The sequence below is a fragment of the Aquarana catesbeiana genome, linkage group LG10, assembly GCF_042186555.1.
Source record: "Aquarana catesbeiana isolate 2022-GZ linkage group LG10, ASM4218655v1, whole genome shotgun sequence".
Lineage (NCBI taxonomy): Eukaryota > Metazoa > Chordata > Amphibia > Anura > Ranidae > Aquarana > Aquarana catesbeiana.
The window spans coordinates 203,528,601-203,545,090 of NC_133333.1; the positions used below are offsets into that span (position 1 = coordinate 203,528,601).

At 49.0% G+C, this 16,490-nt stretch overlaps 2 protein-coding genes across 5 annotated transcripts in view; one reads left to right on the forward strand and one right to left on the reverse strand.

The window, feature by feature from the left end:
- Positions 1-16,490, reverse strand: part of TEX12 (testis expressed 12) — a 220,867-nt gene that overhangs the window by 186,088 nt on the left and 18,289 nt on the right. The window lies entirely within an intron of this gene.
- LOC141111118 (interleukin-18-like) overlaps positions 1-16,490 on the forward strand; it is a 91,459-nt gene that overhangs the window by 53,347 nt on the left and 21,622 nt on the right. For all 3 annotated transcript variants that reach the window (XM_073603148.1, XM_073603150.1, XM_073603147.1), the window contains exon 3: positions 5,284-5,335. In XM_073603148.1, coding sequence (XP_073459249.1) covers positions 5,290-5,335 — 46 coding nt within the window. In that variant the 5' untranslated portion in view covers positions 5,284-5,289. The remainder of the gene's footprint in view (positions 1-5,283; positions 5,336-16,490) is intronic.

The window sequence follows — 16,490 nt, forward strand, 5'->3', positions numbered from 1 at the left end:
TCCGGACCGCCGCACACCGATATACGTCCTAATTTTCAAGAGGAATATCGCTGTTATGGCAGCAGCTAGCTGCCATAACCCCGGTATCCTCTTCTTCAGCGGGCAGTTCGCTTCAAGATAAAAGTGGTCTCTGCAGCGGATTCGCCATGAGATCACTTTTATCGGCGGCGGAGAGGGGCTCTGTGCCCTCCGCCGCTTACCGGAGCCATCGGCAGCGGCGGAGGCGACCGGATGTTTTCCCTTGCTGGGTATGGAGACGAGTGAGGGGAAGATGGCCCCCACCCGTCTGAGGGGAAGACTAGTAAGGGGAAGATGCCCCCCACCCTGGAGACGAGTGAGGGGAAGATGGCCCCCACCCGTCTCCATTCCATTGCAGGGCGACAGGGACGTCAAAACGTCACTTCCGCCCATAGCTCTTAAAGGGCCATTTAAAAAATAAAAAAAAATTTCAATGCCAAAATTATTGCATTTCAGTGTAAATGTGAGACCTGAGGTCTTTTTGACCCCAGATCTCATATTTAAGAGGTCCTGTCATGCTTTTTTTCTATTACAAGGGATGTTTACATTCGTTGTAATAGGAATAAAAGTAACACATTTTTTTTTTTAAAAGAACAGTGTAAAAAAAAAAAAAAAAAAAAAAAAAAAAAAGTAAAATAAATAAATAAGGAAAAAAAACACTAAATTTTTTTAAACTGTCCCTCCGAGCTCGCATGCAGAAGCGAACACATACGTGAGTTGCGCCCGCATATGAAAACGGTGTGCACACCACACATGTGAGGAATTGCCACGATCACTAGAGCAAGAGCAATAATTCTAGCCCTAGACCTCCTCTGTAACTCAAAACATGCAACCTGTAGAATTTTTAAACTTTGCCTATGGAGATTTTTAACGGTAAAAGTTTGTCGCAATTTTGAAGCGTGACATGTTGGGTATCAATTTACTCGGCGTAACATTTTCTTTCACAATATAAAAAAAATTGGGCTAACTTTACTGTTGTCTTATTTTTTTATTCAAAAAAGTGTATTTTTTTCCAAAAAAAGTGCGCTTGTAAGACCGCTGCGCAAATACGGTGTGACAGAAAGTATTGCAATGATCGCCATTTTATTCTCTAGGGTGTTAGGAAAAAAGATGTAATGTTTGGGGATTCTAAGTAATTTTCTAGCATAAAAACAGTTTTAACTTGTAAACAACAAATCTCAAAAAGAGGCTCGGTCCTTAAGTGGTAACTGGAGGGAGAGAGGTTCCTGTATTCCTGGATGGGAATACGTAGTCTGTCGTCCAGTATATCCCCCCAGGTCCATCTGTCCTCCAGTATATCCTCCCAGGTCAGTCTGTCCCCCAGGATAATTCTGCCCCCCAGATCAGTCTGTCCTCCAGTATATCCCCCAGATCAGTCTGTCCTCCAGTATATCCCCCAGATCAGTCTGTCCTCCAGTATATCCCCCAGATCAGTCTGTCCTCCAGTATATCCCCCAGATCAGTCTGTCCTCCAGTATATCCCCCAGGTCAGTCTGTCCTCTAGTATAGTCCCCCAGGTCAATCTGTACCTCAATACATCCCTCAATACACCTCTGTACCTCAATACACCCCCCCAAGTCAGTCTGTCCTGCAGTGTAATTCCCCCCCCCCCCCCAGATCAGTCTGTAGTTCAGTACATTCCCCACAGGTATTCTGTAACTCAGTATAATCCCTCCCCCCAGGTCAGTCTGCCCCCCCCCCCAGGATAATTATGCCGCCCAGGTTAGTCTGTCATCCAGTATATCCTATCTTTACAGTATATAACTATGTTTACTATGCTTTGGCTTGTGAATGAATAGAAAATGACAGGGAAGATTATACTGGGGGACAAATTGACCTGGGAGGGGGAAGGATTATACTGAGTTACAGACTACCTGTGGGGAATGTACTGAGCTACAGGCTGATATGGGGGGGATTACACTGCAGGACAGACTGACTTGGGAGGGGGATGTATTGAGGTACAGAGGTGTACTGAGATACAGATTGACCTGGGGACTATACTTGACCTGGGGGATATACTGGAGGACAGACTGACCTGGGGGGCAGAATTATCCTCGGGGACAGACTGACCTGGGGGGATATAATGGAGGACAGACTGACCTGGGGGGATATACCGGAGGACAGACTGACCTGGGGGGATATACTGGGGGACAGACTGACCTGGGGGGATATACTGGAGGACAGACTGACCTGGGGGGATATACTAGAGGACAGACTGACCTGGGGGGATATACTGGAGGACAGACTGACCTGGGGGGATATACTGGAGGACAGACTGACCTGGGGGGATATACTAGAGGACAGACTGACCTGGGGGGATATACTGGAGGACAGACTGACCTGGGGGGATATACTGGAGGACAGACTGACCTGGGGGGGATATACTGGAGGACAGACTGACCTGGGGGGATATACTGGAGGACAGACTGACCTGGGGGGATATACTGGAGGACAGACTGACCTGGGGGGCAAAATTATCCTGGGGACAGACTGACCTAGGGGGATATACTGGAGGACAGACTGACCTGGGGGACAGAATTATCCTGGGGGACAGACTGACCTGGGGGGATATGATGGAGGACAGACTGACCTGGGGGGATATAATGGAGGACAGACTGACCTGGGGGGAGGGATTATACTGAGTTACAGACTACCTGTGGGGAATGTACTGAGATACAGACTGATCTGGGGGGGGGGGGGGGAGAGATTGACCTGGGGAGAGGATATAATGGAGGACAGACTGACCTGGGGGCGGATATAATGGAGGACAAACTGACCTGGGGGGGATATAATGGAGGACAGACTGACCTGGGGGGGATATACTGGAGGACAGCCTGAGCTGGGGGGATATACTGGGGGACAGGCTGACCTGGGGGGATATACTGGAGGACAGACTGACCTGGGGGGATATACTGGAGGACAGACTGACCTGGGGGGATATACTGGAGGACAGACTGACCTGGGGGGATATACTGGAGGACAGACTGACCTGGGGGGGATATACTGGAGGACAGACTGACCTGGGGGGATATACTGGAGGACAGACTGACCTGGGGGGATATACTGGGGGACAGACTGACCTGGGGGGCAAAATGATCCTGGGGACAGACTGACCTAAGGGGATATACTGGAGGACAGACTGACCTGGGGGACAGAATTATCCTGGGGGACAGACTGACCTGGGGGGATATGATGGAGGACAGACTGACCTGGGGGGATATTATGGAGGACAGACTGACCTGGGGGGAGGGATTATACTGAGTTACAGACTACCTGTGGGGAATGTACTGAGCTACAGACTGATCTGGGGGGGGGGGGTGGAGATTGACCTGGGGGACTATACTGGAGGACAGACTGACAGACTAACCTGGGGGGCAGAATTATCCTGAGGGACAGACTGACCTGGGGGATGTACTGGGGGACAGACTGACCTGGGGGATATACTGGAGGACAGACTGACCTGGGGGGCAGAATTATCCCGATGACAGACTGACCTGGGGGATGTACTGGGGGACAGACTGACCTGGGGGATGTACTGGGGGACAGACTGACCTGGGGGGGATATAATGGAGGACAGACTGACCTGGGGGCGGATATAATGGAGGACAGACTGACCTGGGGGGGGGATATAATGGAGGACAGACTGACCCTGGGGGGGATATAATGGAGGACAGACTGACCTGGGGGGGATATACTGGAGTACAGACTGACCTGGGGGGATATACTGGAGGACAGACTGACCTGGGGGGATATACTGGAGGTCCGACTGACCTGGGGGGGCAAAATTATCCTGGGGACAGACTGACCTGGGGGGATATACTGGAGGACAGACTGACCCAGGGGGATATAATGGAGGACAGACTGACCTGGGGGGATATAATTGAGGACAGACTGCCTGGGGGGATATACTGGAGGACAGACTGACCTAGGGGGATATACTGGAGGTCAGACAGACCTGGGCGGCATAATTATCCTGGGGGGGGGGGGCAAACTGACCTGGGGGGATATACTGGAGGACAGACTGACCTGGGGGAGGGATTATACTGAGTTACAGAATACCTGTGGGGAATGTACTGAGCTACAGACTGATCTGGGGGGGGGGGGATTACACTGCAGGACAGACTGACTTGGGGGGGGTGTATTGAGGTACAGAGGTGTATTGAGGGATGTATTGAGGTACAGATTGACCTGGGGGACTATACTAGAGGACAGACTGACCTGGGGGATATACTGGAGGACAGACTGACCTGGGGGGGCAGAATTATCCTGGGGACAGACTGACCTGGGAGGATATACTGGAGGACAGATGGACCTGGGGGGATATACTGGACGACAGACTGACCTGGGGGGGGGATATACTGGAGGACAGACTGACCTGGGGGGATATACCGGAGGACAGACTGACCTGGGGGGATATACAGGAGGACAGACTGACCTGGGGGGGAAGAATTATCTTGGTACAGACTGACCTGGAGGTATATACTGGAGGACATACTGACCTGGGGCGGATATACTGGGGGACATACTGACCTGGGGGGGACATACTGGAGGATATACTGACCTGGGGGGGATATATTGGAGGACAGACTGACCTCAGGGGGTATACTGGAGTGCAGACTGACCTGGGGCGGATATACTGGAGGACATACTGACCTGGGGGGGATATACTGGAGGACAGACTGACCGGGGGGGATATAATGGAGGACAGACTGACCTGGGGGGGGTATACTGGGGGACAAACTGACCTGGGGGGGTATATTGGGGAACAGACTGACCTGGGGGGATATACTGGGGGACAGACTGATGTGGGGGGATATATTGGGGGACAGACTGACCTGGGGGGGGATAATACTGGGAAACAGACTGACATGGGCGATGGAATTATACTGGGGGACACCCTGACCTGGGGGGATTGTACTGGAGACAAACTGACCTTTCGGCCAAACACAAACTGTTCATCACGGCGCCACATTACTACTCTTCTTGGGGCACCCAGAAGGGTGTCCCATGTCTTTTACAATTCTATATTGTATACTGCCGTGCGTGACTAAAGTGTTCGGGTTTGGCTTGACGAAAAGGTGACAACCCTAGGTGTGACATCTGTTTTGATATTTCAGTTAGTAAGTTATTAATGTGAAAGAAGACTGAAGGAGTGAGGTGAGGAGTAGAGAGATAGATTTTGGTGTCATCGGCATAGAATATATGAACACATGCTATTTGTCTATCACTTCTCTAATGTCTTATTTTTGTGTGTTTTTGTCATAGAAGAAAATGGCTTGCTGTCCTGCTGCTGTGCCAATGAGATGTCTATATAAAGGTAAGAAATATAAATTTGTGTTCAGTATATTAATAACCATGAAAGCAAACCTTGCAATTCTGTTCATTGCCTTCATTTTTTGCAGTGGGATACACTTTTCTATAAGGCTATTTAAAGAGCAGCAATGACATGCAAACTGTACTTACATGTTTTTCATGTAGAATTATTTGATTATCTGTTAACTGACCTTATGAGAGGAAACAGCTTGCTCGCTGTACATATCTGTGTAGGTCCAAACCTTTCATCTACCCAACCATAATGATAGAGAATTGCTCACGAGTACAGTGCGCATGCTATATAACAGGCAGTTGTATTATAAATGCACTGTGCATATCTTACGAGCCTTCCATTTATTTAGCATGTTGTGTGAGATATAATTTTTCCCCTATACAAAGCATTAGTAAGACCTCATCTGGAATATGCAGTTCTGTTTTGGACACCAGTTCACAAAAAGGATATCAGGGAACTGGAAAAACTGCAGAGAAGAGCAACCAAACTGATAAGAGGCAAGGAGGAGCTCAGCTATGAGGAAGGATTAGAGGAACTGAATTAATTATCGCTTGAGAAAAGGAAAAGGAGAGATTCAGTGGGGGTACAATCAACATGTATAAATACATACAGCAAGTGGTCCATATAGTGAACTTGGTGTAGAGTTATACACTTTCAGGTCATTACAAAGGACAAAGGGGCATTCATTACCTTTGGAGGAAAAGAGAATTAAAGTGCCTGTAAACGATATTTTTAAAAATATAATAAACATGCTATACTTACCTCTCTGTGCAACCTCCTCTTCTGGGTCTCCCCTGCCGGCGCTGATGGCTCACCCTTTCCTCCAAGTACCCCCCGTGCTATCTGGGGGGAGCAGCTCTTGAAAGGTTTTGTACCTTAATGCAGATAATGCATTAGGGTAAAAATAATTTTTGCTTTTATAACCACTTTATCCTCCACATACAGAAAGGCTTCACCACGGTAAGAGATGTGGAATAGATTCCCTCAAGAACTAGTTCTGGCCAGCTCAGCAGATTGTTTTAAAAAGGGCCTGGATTCTTTCCTAAATCCACAAAATACAGCTGGATACTAACATTTATAGGCAATAACACCAGGGGATCAAGGATTATATCTGATTACTTCGTAGGGAATCGGGAAGGAATTTCCCCCCAGCTGGAGCAAATTAGATCATGTTTTATTGTTTTCCTTCCTCTGGATCAACCGGGAGCAGGCCTTTTTTTCATCAGGAACTAGGGGGAACTCAGTTCCACCACCTCTGGTTCAGGTCTTCTGCTCCCTGCTCACCACTATCACTTGGTAACACTAAAGTCCAGCTTCTGCGTTTACAAGTGATAGCTTATCTCAGGTGCCCGGGGTTCAATGCAGTCATGGGCAGAACAGGGTGAGTGGTAGGCTGCACCCTCTGTGGTCTCCATTTTTTCCCTGGTGACCAGTTGTTGATGCTCCTACTGCATTATCTCCCTTGCAAGTGACTGTAGTATAGTATAGTATGCTGGGAGGTACTACAGCTGGATAAGTGTTTCAGCTTAATATTGCATCAAAGGTAAGACATACGACAGATGGTGGAGCTTTTAAGGAGGGGGGAGAAAATGAGGGCAGTGGAGGGAGGGGTTGTATGCAGAGGGAGGAGCTACTATTTGATGCCATTTGGTAGTTATGTGTGTGGGGCGGGCATGGTTGAGTTCCTGCACCTATTCTCTGAGAAAAAAAGCCCTGACCAGGAGTATAGAATTGTGTATATGGATGCTTTCTATTTGTGTTTGTAGTTTTTTTCTATTGGTTGAACTGAATGGACTTGTGTCTTTTTTTCAACCAGACTAACTATACAACTGTTTTCATTGTACACCAGCATAACGCTAGGTGGAAAGATAGAGACTTTCTGTTTTTGAAATATAACGTACTCACAGTGATACATAGTAACTTTGGCTCTTTTGTAAGGTTATATTATTTGATAAATGTTAAGGGGAAGTAAGCATTTATTTTATTTTTCAATATGGTCATTATTCTGCTGGTGTAAAGGCTTGCCCCTGTGGCATTTATGCACCATGGAATGCCTAAGTAACTAAGAAGAAAAAAATAATTTCTGTATACCCATTAACCACTTCAGCCCCGGAAGGTTTTACCCCCTTAATGACCAGAGCGCTTTTTGCGATTCGGTACTGCGTCGCTTTAACTGACAATTGCGCGGTCGTACGATGTTGTACCCAAACAAAATTGATGTCCTTTTTTTCCCACAAATAGAGCTTTCTTTTGGTGGTATTTGATCACCTCTGCGGTTTTTATTTTTTGCTCTATAAACAAAATAAGAGCAACAATTTTGAAAAAAAAAAACAATATTTTTTGCTATAGTAAATATCCCACATTTATTTTTTTGAAAACAAGTTTCTTGATCAGTTTAGGTCAATATGTATTCTTCTACATATTTTTGGTAAAAAAAAAAAATCACAATAAGCGCATATTGATTGGTTTGCGCAAAAATGATAGAATCTAAAAAATAGGGAATAGATTTATGGCATTTTTATTTTCTTTTTTACTAGTAATGGCGGTGATCATCGATTTTTAGTGGGACTGTGACATTGCGTCGGACAGATCAGACACTTTTGACACTTTTTTTGGGACCATTGACATAGCGATCAGAGCTAAATATAGCCACTGATTACTGTATAAATGTCACTGGCAGGGACGGGGTTAACACTAGGGGGGCAATCAAGGGGTTAACCGTGTTCCCTATGAGTGTTTTTAACTGTGGGGGTGGGGGGGCTTACTGGGACATGACAGAGATCACTGTTCCCGACCACTGGGAACAGTAGATCCCTGTCATGTCACCTGTCAGAAGGAGGAAATGCCTTGTTTACATTAGCATCTCCCCGTTCTGCCTGTGAACAGGGCAATCGCGGGTCGCCGGAGGACATCGAGTCCTCCCAACCCGCAGGCACACTCCCACAGCATGCAGCGGGAGCGAGCGCGCACCAACAGCAGTGTGCGCCCCCCGCAACTGAGCCTGCGCAATCTGCCGTACACCTACGGCGATTCACGCAGGAGAGCCATTGTGCCACCGTTCAAACGATGGCGGCGGGTCCTAAAGCGGTTAAAGTATAATCTCGTATAAATGTTGCAGAAATAGCTCTACAGCTGGTCAATTTTACAACCCCCCTCCATCGGCAGCTGCTACATTCAGTCAGGCCAGCTGCAGAGAGAGGAGAAGGAGGAATCACCATTTCCCCTCTTCCCCTGTGATGAATGAAACTACACATTTTGGTTGTATGTTTATGCTCCACTACCATTAAGTATCAGGATCAAGCAATAGAAAGATCTCCTTGGCAAAACATTATTTTTATTGTGAATGGAAGAGGGAAAGAGGAACAAGATAAGAGGAACGGTGCTGCTCTTAAAGGGAAGCAGTAGTGATTGGTAAAGGTTTTCTAATTGAGATGTCAGGCTGTAGGGTCAGAGGTTACCCATAATCATGAGATAAATGCCCGATATGGAAAAAAAAGCCAGGCACACTGTAGTTCATGGTCACTCAAATCAGAAAACAGGCTGTGTATTTTTTTTGCAGTTTATGTTGCTGAAAGAACTGGTATAGGGTGAGGGTGAGCCTTGGGATACTCCAAAAACTTCTAACGAAACTGTAATGGAGTACTCTAAATCTGATCTGCTCTTTCAGGGTAAGAACCACCCTCTTGAATGTGAAGGGTATCTAGATTTCAAACAGGAGCTCCTCAACTGAATTCACATGGCAGCTAATCACTGTACCCTGTATACATACTGTGTTGCCACCTGCAGTACCAATCATTTTCTGTACTTGTTGCCTATGTCCTGAACCCTCAGATAAGCTTTCTGCATGCTTTCAGGAGGCTAGGCCAGAGGTTGGGACCCCAAAAATTGATTTATGAAGCTGCAGGTAGTTTCCCAGGGATGTCTCAGCTCTCAGGCTGGGTCTTACTCCCCTAGGAACAAAGAAAGCTGTTCCAGGCCCCATCCTATTTATACCCCTCTCACATAGTTGCCAACATTGTAAAAAAAAAATGTGGGACACTTTTGTGGCTGTAGGCGGAGCTGTCCAATAATTAGGGGGCGGGGCATTCACCAGCAGGCGTGGCCTATCAAAAACAGACAAGTGCGGCGCGCGAAGCCGTGCCGAAAAATGGGCGTGGTTTACGCGAAATTGTGGGCGTGGCTTAAATGGGCGTGGCTCTAGAGGGTGTGGTTAGAGTCTGAAATGAATGAGGGATGGAGAGGGGGGGAGAGGGGGAGAGAGAGGGAAATGACGGGACAGCAGCCCCAGATCCTACACAATAAAAATATGTGTATTCTAGAAAGTTTAACAATCAGCAGATAAAGATACTCCAAACACCTGGTGTTAATGCTTCAATCATCCCGGCACCATGGTTGTTATGGTGTCAGGATGATTGAAGCGCATTATTTCTATTATTACATTGTAATATAAAATGAAATCATTCAACTCACCATAATGCAGAATCAGTGGGATCCCTGAGCGTGTCACCTGCCACGTCGCCTGCCACCAGCCGTCCGTCCTTGCTTCAGATGTCCGAGCAGAGTCCGTCCTTGCATCAGGTGCCCCCAGCGGAGCCCCCCTCACACCAGGAGTCCCCGGCGGAGCCCCCCTCACATCAGAAGTCCCCAGCGGAGCCCCCCCTCACATCAAGAGTCCCCAGCGGAGCCCCCCTCACATCAGGAGTCCCCGGCGGAGCCCCCCTCACACCAGGAGTCCCCAGCGGAGCCCCCCTCACACCAGGAGTCCCCGGCGGAGCCCCCCCTCACATCAGGAGTCCCCGGCGGAGCCCCCCCTCACATCAGGAGTCCCCGGCGGAGCCCCCCCTCACATCAGGAGTCCCCGGCGGAGCCCCCCCTCACATCAGGAGTCCCCGGCGGAGCCCCCCCTCACATCAGGAGTCCCCGGCGGAGCTCCCCCTCACATCAGGTGTCCCCAGTGCCCCCGCCTCACATCAGGTGTCCCCAGTGCCCCCCCCACTCACATCAGGTGTCCCCAGTGCCCCCCCCACTCACATCAGGTGTCCCCAGTGCCCCCGCCTCACATCAGGTGTCCCCAGTGCCCCCCCCCTCACATCAGGTGTCCCCAGTGCCCCCCCCTCACATCAGGTGTCCCCAGTGCCCCCCCCACTCACATCAGGTGTCCCCCCCTCACATCAGGTGTCCCCAGTGCCCCCCCCACTCACATCAGGTGTCCCCCACTCACATCAGGTGTCCCCAGTGCCCCCCCCCACTCACATCAGGTGTCCCCCCCTCACATCAGGTGTCCCCAGTGCCCCCCCCACTCACATCAGGTGTCCCCAGTGCCCCCCCCACTCACATCAGGTGTCCCCCACTCACATCAGGTGTCCCCAGTGCCCCCCCCCACTCACATCAGGTGTCCCCCACTCACATCAGGTGTCCCCAGTGCCCCCCCCACTCACATCAGGTGTCCCCCCCCTCACATCAGGTGTCCCCAGTGCCCTCCCCCCCTCACATCAGGTGTCCCCAGTGCCCCCCCCACTCACTTCAGGTGTCCCCAGTGCCCCCCCCACTCACATCAGGTGTCCCCAGTGCCCCCCCCTCACATCAGGTGTCCCCCCCTCACATCAGGTGTCCCCAGTGCCCCCCCCTCACATCAGGTGTCCCCAGTGCCCCCCCCCTCACATCAGGTGTCCCCCCCTCACATCAGGTGTCCCCCCCTCACATCAGGTGTCCCCAGTGCCCCCCCCCCTCACATCAGGTGTCCCCAGTGCCCCCCCCTCACATCAGGTGTCCCCCCTCACATCAGGTGTCCCCAGTGCCCCCCCCCTCACATCAGGTGTCCCCAGTGCCCCCCCCACTCACATCAGGTGTCCCCAATGCCCCCCCCCTCACATCAGGTGTCCCCAGTGCCCCCCCCCTCACATCAGGTGTCCCCCCCTCACATCAGGTGTCCCCAGTGCCCCCCCCCTCACATCAGGTGTCCCCAGTGCCCCCCCCCACTCACATCAGGTGTCCCCAATGCCCCCCCCCCACTCACATCAGGTGTCCCCTGTGCCCCCCCCCCACTCACATCGTGTCCCACAGCGGTGCGCGCGCTCACCCCCCACCTAGAACCCCCGCCCCTTTCCATAACAGACTGGCAGCGGGGCGGGGGGTAGGCGGGGCGAGGCGGAGCGGGGCGGGCCGAGGCGGGGCGAGGCGGAGCGGAGCGTGCCGAGGCGGGGCGGGCCGAGGCGGAGCGGGGCGGGCCGAGGCGGAGCGGGGCAGGGGGTGGGCGGCGACGCAGAAGCTTCGTCTAGCCCCCCCCCCAGCCGTCTTCCTGAACTCCAACAAAATGGCGGCCGGCGGAGACAATGTCTCCGCCGGCCGCCGACCTCTAGCGGCGGCGGCGGCGGCGGTTTCAAAAACCGGAACCGAATTTTTCGGGACATTTTCCGGGACGCCACAAATCCGGGAATGAAGTCCAAGTCCCGGGAATGTCCCGGGAAATTCGGGACAGTTGGCAGCTATGCTCTCACTCTCCTGACCAGGGATTGGCTGAAGAGGCATGAATATGCAGACCAGGGTCAAAGCTCTTCCGCCCACTATACAGTGGGGAAAATAATTATTTGATCCCCTGCATATTTTGTAGGTTTGCCCACTTACAAAGAAATGAAGGGTCTATAATTTTTATCATAGGTGTATTTTAAATGGTAGAGACAGAATATCAACCAAAAATTCAGAAAAAAAACACGATACAAATGTTATAAATTGAGTTGCAGTTCAGTGAGTAAAGTAGGCTGAAATGGACTACAAGACCATCAGCAAGAAGCTTGGTGAGAAGGAGACAACTGTTGGAGCGATTATTTGCAAATGGAAGAAATACCAAATAACCATCAATTGTCCTCAGCCTGGAGCTCTATGCAAGATTTTGCCTCATGGGGTAAGCATTATCATGAGAAAAGTGAGGGATCAGCTCAGAACTACACAGGAGGAGCTTGTGAAATATCTCAAGGCAGTTGGGACCACAGTCACCAAACAAACCATCGGTAACACAATACGCCACCATGGACTGAAATCCTGCAGCACCTGCAAGGTCCCCTCCTAAAGAAGGCACATGTACAGGCCTGTTTGAAGTTTTGCCAATGAACATCTAAATGATTTAGAGAAGGATTGGGAGAAAGTGCTGTGGTCAGATGAGACCAAAATTGAGCTCTTTAACATTAACTCGACTTGCCATGTTTGGAGGAAGAAAATTGCTGACTGTGACCCTAAGAATACCATCCCTACAGTCAAGCATTTAGGTGAAAACATGCTTTGGGGCTGTTTTTCTGCTAAAGGTACAGGCCAACTTTGCCGCATTGAGGGGCCAATGGACAGGGCCATGTATTGTAAAATCTTGGATAAGAACCTTCTTCCCTCAGCCAGTACACTGAAGATCGGTGGTGGATGGGTCTTCCAGAATGACAATGACCCAAAACATACCACCAAGGCATAGGCATGCACAGGGGGTGTGCCAGGTGTACCTGGGCACAACCTAATCACCCCCTGTTAGTGTAGCTGCATGCTGCCTGTCTCCCGAGTTCCCCTATGAAATGCTGCAAATAGCGCTTTCTCACTGAGCAGATCGCCAGGCTAAGAGCCACTAAGTGCGATAAACTATCATGTAATGTCACTGCTTGCAGAGACTAGCTGTCAAAACTCGGCAGTGATGTCAGGGGTGGGTGGGACCAACCAGCTAGCCTATCAAACATAAGACAACGGGATAGGGGCTGGGCGGCCGCTCCGTGTATGTGGCTCTGCCCCTTTCTTAAGCAGCCCAATCATTGGCTGGTGTTTGATAGCTGATAGGGGGCGGAGCCACATACACGGAGCGGCCCGACCAGCCCCTATCCCGTTGGCTGGTGTATGATAACTGTTTGCTCCCGCCCACCCCTGACATCACTGCCGAGTTTTGACAGCTTGTCTCTGCAAACAGTGACATTACATGACAACTTAGTGGCTCTTACAAGCCTGGTGATCTGCTCAATGTGAAACTCCCCCTCTCCTCTATTAGTGCCAATCAATGCCACCTGTCAGTGCCAATCAATGCCAACCAATGCCACATATCAGTGCCAACAAATGCCACCTATCAGTGCCAATCAGTGCCACATGTCAGTGCCAACCAATGCCACCTATCAGTGCCACCTGTCAGTTCCAATCAGTGCCAACCAATGACGCCTATCAGTGCCACCTGTCAGTGCCAATCAATGCCACCTATCAGTGCCAATCAATGCTACCTGTCAGTGCCATTCAGTGCTGCCAATAAGTGCCAACCAATGCTATCTATCCGTGCCAATCAGTGCCCATTAGCGCTGCCTATCAGTGCTGGCAATCAGTGTTGCCTATTAGTGCCTATCGCTGCCGCCTATTAGTGCTAACCAATGCCACCAATCAGTGCCCATTAGTGCTGCCTATCAGTGCCCATGAGTGCTGCCTATCAGTGCTGCCAATCTGTTCCCATCAGTGCTGCCAATCAGTGCACTGAGTGCAGGGATGGGGAAATTAACTCAGCAGCCAGGCACATTGTCCATGGGGGGGCCGGCCTGGTGGAGCACAACTGAAATCTGTTAATGTTTATTAATGCCACATGCCGATTGTTAGTATAATACGTAATCACCACGCTACTATCTACAATAAACTACTGGAGGTAAAAAAAAAAAGTGTCAGCAAAAGGCCTGTCGCTAAACACTGTTATGTGTTCCCACACCACAAAAATAAATTTAAAAATGCAGCGCTAACTTACTAATCAACAACTTAACAATAATGGTAGAACCCTCTAATGTATGGAAATCTCAATTAACTTCAATATATTCCCACAATACCGGTCTCTGTGATATGTAACATCCCATATAATACACATCAAACTGAAAGAAGAAATAAAATGAAACTTAGCAGGGATGGTGGAAACCCCTCCTATAGATATTTGCCATACAGATTAACTTCAAGTGCAATAATTCCAGTGATATGTGATTTCACATGTAATACACATCAAAATAAGAATAAGACATATATATTTTTTAAAACTTAGCAGGGATGGTGGAAACCCCTCCACAGATAATTTCAATACAAATTACTTCAAGTGCAACAACTTTTTAGTTTGGAGGTTCACACTGTTATAGCACTTTGGAATTTTTTTAGATTGTTATGCCCTGTACACACGATCGGACATTGAACGGACATTCCGACAACAAAATCCATCAGATTTTTTCCGACGGATGTTGGCTCAAACTTGTCTTGCATACACACGGTCACATAAAGTTGTCAGAAAATCCGATCGTTCTGAACGCGGTGATGTAAAACACGTACGTTGGGTCTATAAACGGGGCAATATCCAATAGCTTTCGTCTCTTAATTTATTCTGAGCATGCGTGGCACTTTGTGCGTCGGATTTGTCTACACACGATCGGAATTTAAAGGATTGGATTTTGTTGTCGGAAAATTTTATAGCCTGCTCTCAAACTTTGTGTCGGAAATTCCGATAGAAAAAGTCTGAGCCCACACACGATTGGAATTTACAACAACACAATCCAATCGCACTTTCTCCGTCGGAAAATCAGACCGTGTGTACAGAGCATAACACTTAATTCTATATGTTTTAGTTATTATTATAATGTGAATTTTTGCACTTGAAGTTAATTTTCCGCCACCCTTGCTAAGTCCATGTCTTTATGGAGCTTGCTTTGTGCACTGGTGCTCAGTCATATTGGAACAGGAAGGGGCCATCCCCAAAGAGTTCCCTTCACTGGAACTAAGGGGGCAAGCCCAACCCCTGAAAACAAACCCCACACCATAATCCCCCCTCCACCAAATGATTTGGACCAGTGCACAATGCAAGGTCCGTAAAGACATGGATGAGTTTGGGGTAGAGGAACTTGACTGGCCTTCACATTAGAGTGGAGACTGCGAGCCAGGCCTTCACATCCAACATCAGTGCCTGACCTCACAAATGCGCTTCTGGAAGAATGGTCAAACATTCCCATAGACACACTCCTAAACCTAGTTGACAGCCTTCCCAGAAGAGTTGAAGCTGTTATAGCTGTAATGGGTGGGCCAACTCAATATTGAACCCTACAGACTGGGATGCCATTAAAGTTCATGTGTCTATAAAGGCAGGCGTCCCAATACTTTTAGTAATATAGTGTAAATATATTTATACACGCATGTGTGTTTAAGCTTTGGGGTGCACCCCCAAATGCAAAAGGCTGCGCATGCCTATGCTCCAAGGCAACAAATGAGTGGCTCAAAAAGAAGCACATTAACCGCTTCAGCCCCTGAAGATTTGGCTGCTGAATGACCAGGTCATTTTTTGCAATTCGGCAATGCGTCACTTTAACTGACAATTGCGCCGTTGCACGTTTTTAAAAAAGCAAATTTTTTCTCAGTTTAGGCTGATACGTATTCTTCTGCATATTTCTGGTAATAAAAATCGCAATAAGCGTATATTGATTTGTTTGCGTAAAAGTTATAGCGTCCACAAAATAGGGGATATATTTATAGCATTTTTATTATTATTTTTTTTTTTACTAGTAATGGCGGCGATCTGCAATTTTTATCGGGACTGTGACATTATGGAGGACACATCTCACTTTTGACACATTTTTGGGACCATTGGCATTTATACAGTGATCAGTGCTATAAAAATGCATTGATTACTGTAAAAATGTTACTGGCAGGGAAGGGGTTAACACTAGGGTGCGATCAAGGGGTTAATTGTGTTCCCTAATGTGTGTTCTAACTGAAGGAGGGATGGAACTGTCTAGGGGAGATGACAGATCGCTGTTCATACTTTGATTGAACACACGATCTGTCTCTTCTCCCCTCGGAGAACCGGAATCTGTGTGTTTACACACACAGATCCTGATTTTCGGTGTGTTACGAGTGATCGTGGGAGCCCGGCGGTCATCGAGACCGCCGGCTACTGCATCGGCTCTGGGTGAGAGCAGCGGGCGCGTACACCTCTAGTGGCCACAGGGCAAAGCGACGTTACATAACATTGTTTCGCCCAGCCGTGCCATTCTGCCGCAGTGAAACTGGGGCGGCTGGTCGGCAAGTGGTTTGTCATGGCCTTGCCAGTCTCCAGACTTTAATCCTATAGAAAATTTATGGAGGGAGCTGAAACTTCGAGTTGCCAAGCGACAGCCAAGAA